Source organism: Denticeps clupeoides, chromosome 9 (genome assembly GCF_900700375.1).
Source record: "Denticeps clupeoides chromosome 9, fDenClu1.1, whole genome shotgun sequence".
In the NCBI taxonomy this organism is placed as follows: Eukaryota; Metazoa; Chordata; class Actinopteri; order Clupeiformes; family Denticipitidae; genus Denticeps; species Denticeps clupeoides.
In genome coordinates this window covers 15,057,665-15,064,389 of record NC_041715.1, presented here as the reverse complement: position 1 = coordinate 15,064,389, position 6,725 = coordinate 15,057,665, and the positions used below count along the sequence as shown (strand labels likewise).

Below are 6,725 nucleotides of genomic sequence, written 5' to 3'. Positions count from 1 at the left end.
TGAGGTCCCACTGAGCAAAACACCATCCCCACACACTGCTCCCCGGGCACCTGTCATGGCTGCCCACTGCTCACCAAGGGTGATGGTTAAAAGCAGAGGACACATTGCGTTGTGTCACAGCGTGCTGTGCTCGAGTTCCACTTTTTTTCTTTCTTAATGTCTACAGTGTGTAAATTATAGAATCATGCTTAAAACACTATATAGAGCTCATTATATTTGTACCCGACAAATATTTTATTTATCGGTGTTCCTATAGTCAGATCCATATAAAAAACTACGTTTAAGTGTGTGTGATCGTCCCAGTTCTTACATTTTACACCTTGTTACATTTTACATTTTTATCAGACGCCCTTTTACCAGAGCGACTTACAATCAGTAGTGACAGGGACAGTCCCCCCCTGGAGACACTCCGGGTTAAGTGCTCAGGGAGTAGTAAGTGGGATTTGAACCTGGGTCTTCTGGTTCATAGGCGAGTGTGTTACCCACTAGGCTACTACCACCCAGTAGTCATCATAAATAGTTTTCTGGCTGTGAATGCCCAGCCATTATTGGCAATGTTTATGAGCTGGCTCGAACAGTCCTGGCATCTCGGCTGTGACTGCAGGAACCGTTCTCAGTGGCATCTCGAGCCTCCCCATCATTTATTAGGCCTTGCTGGGCCCTGCTAGTCTCATCTTTCATTCTCAGTTGGCCTTTGACCTCTAAAGAGTTTCCCGCAGGTGTGTGCATGCGTGTGATTTCATTGGAAGTGCACATGAAGGGAATGCAAGTGCTGCAAAATTACTGCAATGCTTGAACTCGAGGGTCATGATTGTGTAATAAAATGGTTGGCAACACTGAGCTGCATTAACATTTCGTAAAAAAAAAAAAGTTATTAATAAATTGCAACAAAGTGGAAATTCCTATTTAAACACAGGAAAATGATATATTCCTGCATTTTAGTTCATTTGTTGTAATCTCTACAATATTCCACTTTCCCATTACAATAAATGTCATATTTTATTCATGCTGCTCTGAACAGTGCCGTATTTATAATTACTGTTCAATGGAATGGGGCTCTTGCTGTGGGCCTGCATGCATGTAATTTCTGTTTTTTCAGTGACTATTAGACTTATTACACCAGCAGGCTAATCACTGCTCAACCGCGCCTGAGCACCTCACACAAGACAAAGGATCCATGTGAAATCTTCTGTTAAGTCAGAGAATTGTATTTTTCACAAGGTACAACATCATTTAACACTGAATTATTAGAAGTCAAAACATTTTAAATGTGCTTCCATTCATATTGTTTTAATTTTACAAATCACACATTTTTTCCATTTTCCATGAGGCTTGAAAGGGAATGTGCCAACATTAAATTACAATATTTCAGTCTCTATAATGTTTTCTGCATGTAATTACTGAACCAAAGCCACAGCAAGCAAGTCAAACAGAACAAGTGGACTGCTGCATGGTTGCCACAATTATCGATCAGAAATGACGAGATTCAGTATTTCCTGAAAATGCAGTTACTTTTTAACCTTCATTGCATTAATTATCCAAACATTTAAAGTGCAATAGGGGTTCAGGGGAAACACGAAATCAGGGTTAAGCTTCCCTAATCTACAGAGGAAATTAGCATAAACAACTGCATGAAAGGTAAACACTGTCGTCTCGTCTCCCCGCCGCCGATCAAACCAGCAGACGTGGTTTCACATTTTCAGTAAATGACAACGCGGGGGGGGGGGAATAACTGGCCCACCTTTTCATGAATGCATGACTCAAAAGAGTCTGCACACCATGTGATGAACACGCTGTATTGGAAAGTGTATGGCACTAAACAGGCTATTTTAATACCGCTGAATATGAGCTGGATATTAACCTTTCAACCGGCGACCTCACATGCAGCCTTCTGCTCTTTGGTTTTTAAAAAAAAAAAAAAAACACTACACCAAAGCCTCCCACACTACCACGTAAACCAGTCATCTCGGTCTAGAAGCTACGGTACGTGGTCATGTCCTTGGGTTCTTTGCTTGGCACACACCAGTCGTCAGCCTCGTGAATGGTTCTGTAGTGCTTCCAGGCTGACTTGTTGTAGACTGGCAGCCTCTCGATGGACTCCGTAGATAAAGCCTACAGTACACCACCAAGAAAGAAACAGACATTATTATTTATTATGCAACTGCGTTTCATTTACTTCCAGTGACCTATGAGGGTGTTAGTAGCCTAGTGGGTAACACACTCGCCTGTGAACCAGAAGACCCAGGTTCAAATCCCACTTACTACCATTGTGTCCCTGAGCAAGACAGATGCAAAATTCATACAATCCCTACATAAAGGAGAAAAAATGCAACTTTTAAATAAGTTGCTCTACTAAACATGCACTATTTTACTATTTTATTTACTTTAAAAATAGAAAGTGAAGTGATGGTCATTGTGATACACTGCAGCACAGCACATGGTGACACAGCAAAATGTGTCCTCTGATTTTAACCATCATCCTTGGAGCAGTGTGTGGGGACGGTGCTTTGCTCAGTAGCACCTTGGTGGTTCGGGGATTCGAACCAGCAACCTTCTGATTACGGGGCCGCTTCCTTAACCACTAGGCCACCACTGCCCCAACCGCTCATCTCCCCTTCAACTCCCCATCTTTTCCACACTTCCAAAATTCACTACAGCAAGAATTTGCACGCAAACACTGCATTGCGCTACTTACTCGGATGTAAATTATGGCATCTGTGCCATAGCCTTCCAGGGAGTATAACTTCAGATCACCTTGGAAGTATCTTGCATATAATCTTGAAATAGGGAGACCGTAACCATAACCAGCCTAAACAGACGGAGCAAGAATGTTAAATAAAATATGCTTTTTTTTTTTTTTTTTTTTTTAAACCTTGTTATTAGGTCACCACAAATATCATTGCAATCGCACTATTTATGGGTTCATCGGTGGTCTCTCACCAGAGGCGTGCCACTAGAGGTCTCCATCCGGGGTCGAGGAGCAGTTGAGTAGGTGTAGGTGAACAACCTTTCGATCTTCCTCAATGGCACCCCTCCACCACGGTCACTGACCTGACGGACACAAAATACCACAGTATGGTGGCCCTCTGAAACCCCGACCACAGGCACAGGACACAGACTGCGTACCATTCCGTTAGGAGATCACTGAACTGAAAGCAGTAAAACTGATTGCTGATTGGTCCAAAGAGACCAAAATAACTTTCAGAAAGTAAACCAACCCTCTCATCCCCAGCAGTTTTTAAACAGTCACAATTTTTTACCTTGACAGTCAGATCTTCGTTTCCAAGAGCAATCTGCACGTGAACTGGGGGATAATCAAGAGCATCTCCATACAGCTCCATAGTGGCCCGCATGGCATTCTGGGACGATCACAGTCAGCACAGTCACAGTTAAGTTAACGTGCGCTTGCAATCTAATTCACAAGGTAGATTAGATGAGCGCCAGAGACGCCACTGTTCAAAACCATTCCCCACAGACCAGACTGTGAAGAGTTTCTTGATTTTCAGAACTGTTTTTAAATAGATTCCCCCCACCCCAATCGACTGATACTTCGACTTATTATTATTATTACAATCACAGACTCAAGTAAGACTAACTGCACTCACCTTGAAGAGTTCAAATACCATGTGGTATAAATGCGAAGGGACGTACACCACAGTTATGGGCTTCCCCTTTTCTTTAACTGAGAATGAAGGATTCATACAGCCATTAAACAACGTTCTCTGCGTTAGGTTGTGTGATATTGGGCGAAAGGATGAACAATACCGTTGAATTCATCCAGGATCAATTCGGGTGAGTTCATGTAGTACCGATCACACAGATTTCTTGCATTTATATATGCGTCTGAAATCAAAGTTGATAAATTAAGATGATAAATCAAACTAGGTGCAAATTATTATGCAGAGACCAAATGCACAGTTATGACAGATAAAACATTGAGAAGAAATAGCTGTTCGAGTCTAATACTCAGGCACTTTCAGAAAGACTCGAGAAAGCAGAGCTTTAGAGAACTCACCCTTGATGACTTCAGTGACACTGCAACAGGGATCGATGCTGCCGATCTGTTTGGGATGCGCAGGATTTATCTTTACTTTCCCCCCAAACAGCAGAGCTACAACATAAATGCGGGAGTGGTGCAACATTTAAACCAAGTACAACACGAACATAACAAAGTGCAACTCACCATGCGGCTATAACAGTATAATGCACGTACATGCATAACATTACGTGCTCACCGAGTTGTCAGTTGTGTTTGTTCGTTACATGTTGGTCCTGAAGCTAAAATGAAGCTAAAACTGTTTCAACACATCATGACCACATGTTCTCTGAAATTCTGGGCAAATTTGGAAAAAAAAAAAAAAAAAAGTCAAAACAAGTCAAATTTACTGAAATACCAGACTGTTATTAGACTTTTGATTGCAGAATGGATAACATCACGGAGAAGCTGAGGATTTTGGGTGGTGGAGACCACCGTGGGCAGTAGAAGAACTGTGGGGTTACAGCTTTCCGCTGATCCCATCTGCTTATGGCCCCCCCCTACTCAGCACTGGACTCGGCCAAGAACGCTGCTGAATTAACAGCGTTCTCCCCTGGAAGAGCAAAGCAGTGAGGCTAATGCGTTCCTCTCCCCAGACCCCAAGGACACCTGGACAATGTCTTTATTGTCACATAAACATCCCGTTACAATGCGATGTTACAATGTGACGTGGTTCACTACGTCAATCCAGCAAAGATACTACAGGCCTGCGCTGGTTTTAACCCTTGTAGTTGTAAACGTAGACAAACGGGAACTATGTGCTTCGTCATACATTCATGTGTCAGATTTCAACGACTTCTCCATAACTTTATATGTTCGTGTCGTTTTCCCGAAACTTTTCAAGACCCGGAAAATTCTCCTTTGAAATTCCACGACTTCCCCCGGGTTTTGAAATGACCGCAAGAACCCCGAAACTTGATAACCGGCCACAGAACGCCGTCAGCGTGTGCCATTATAAGTCTACACCTTACTGCTTCTGTCATGTAGTTATTATCACTGTTCGTATTGTGTGCCACACGCGTGTGTAACGTAACAACTGTTATACGTGTGCGCTGCGCCTTTTAAATTGCCCAGTTCTTTGAGCTGAATTGAATTGATAAAACTTGGTCATTTTCGTCTTTGATTGGATCGTTTGGGTCCATTTCCTCGCCCGTGTGGCCCGGTGGCACCTGCATTGTGGGGTGTGCTTTTCGGGGGCGCCGCTCACTGTGCTGGTTCAGCAGCATCCTGATGGATATCCGGCTCATGTAGAAGCGGTCCAGAAAGTACTGAATGTTCTGGCTGGTGACCGGGTCCGTGCCGTACGCCTCTTTGTACTCCACCACCCCCTGGGCCATGGTGGGCACCACGTCGTTGTGCCGATTGCGGACTTTTATAACCGCGTCGGTGAAGCTGTGGCAGAGAAAATGTCCAGAATTTCGACGTGTGATGTGACGGCAGAAGCGATGGCGTGGAGCGGATGTACACTTACTCGGAGTTTGCCTTTTCGTTCTCAGCGTCTTTCTCCTTGAAGTCCAGGATCTCCTCCAGACTCTGCATGTACCTGAAATTGCGCAGATGTATTCTAGTCGTATTCTGGGAGTTTGTTACAGACGACGTGTGAGCAGAATTTACCAGCTTTGTACCAAGCGCACAGACGGGGTGGAAAGCAGGTTATCTGGCAGCAAGTTGATTTCTTTCATGATGTTCGCCAGCCTCACGGGCAGTTCGTGCCTCAGGAACATGAACGACGTCTTCTCACACGCGTTCTCCGACCCTGCGAGGTCGTGTTAAAGAGGAAAAAAGACATTAGAACAACAGAGCTCGACTCGCCGGGAACGCGGGAGACGCTCCCTCACCAAAATCCAGGAACTGCTTCATGGAGAGCGGCGACGGGGAGAACCTGGAGTAGAAGTCGACCTGCTTCCCGACGGAAGCGCTGCTCAGCAGGGCTCTCAGGACCCTCATGGCGCGGCCGTGCTAGCTGCGGAGCTTTAGCCGCTGCGCGTTCCGGCGGGGAGCACAGAACTAGCAGCCGAATGGCGTCGGCCGGCGAGTCGCGTAGTAAACATGGTCGTTGTCTGGACTGTTCGATTATCGATCATTTATGGCTTCCCTCGTCGGCGCCTGGCGGCATGTCGACGGCTCAGTAGTTCGCCGCCAGCCGGTGTTTCTGTTGAAAAGAAACAGATACAAAAACCCTCAATTCGCGTAGAGTTAAAAAGCGAAGGCCGACGTGCTTACGGCGCATCTTCTCACGTGGCCACCCATTACATCGGCTTGTTTGTAATTCCAGTCCAGGCTACGCGGGGGCAGAATATTTTACAGACCGACCTGAGATCAGCTTCGCAATTTGTCGCGTAGCGCCGAAACGGGGGTTAGAACAAGGCCGCCTGGTCCTGGGTCAGTTTAAAAAAAAAAAAAAACCGCTTCCTCGTTTGGGTCCTTAACGCTGACTTGATAAATGGCGTCACGACGTAATGTTAGTAGGATGGAGCAAGTGCCTGATAGAACTGAACCACTTAATCCATGAAAAGTTCATGTTAGCATAATTTCTCAAAGCAAGAACAAAACAAGGCCCAGATAAAGACAGAGATTATATATCCGGGGAGAGACTGCCTCTCTTACGAGGTTATGGGAATTTGCCTTACATTGCTGTTTACATTATGGATCTCTTCAGTGCAGTACCTAAGCGGCCTCTTTAGGTGGA

General features: G+C 45.0%; 1 protein-coding gene across 1 annotated transcript; it reads right to left on the bottom strand.

Annotated features, from left to right (window-relative positions):
• Positions 1-1,187: 1,187 nt before the first annotated feature.
• pdk1 (pyruvate dehydrogenase kinase, isozyme 1) lies at positions 1,188-6,419 on the bottom strand. The gene is made up of 11 exons (XM_028990692.1): positions 5,875-6,419; positions 5,651-5,792; positions 5,508-5,579; positions 5,244-5,428; positions 4,016-4,111; positions 3,766-3,843; positions 3,606-3,682; positions 3,261-3,359; positions 2,941-3,051; positions 2,696-2,809; positions 1,188-2,112 (listed from the first exon to the last, which is right to left on the bottom strand). The coding sequence occupies exons 1-11, from the start codon at positions 5,981-5,983 to the stop codon at positions 1,972-1,974; spliced, it is 1,224 nt and encodes a 407-aa protein (XP_028846525.1). The 5' UTR covers positions 5,984-6,419; the 3' UTR covers positions 1,188-1,971.
• Between the last annotated feature and the right edge of the window lie 306 nt (positions 6,420-6,725).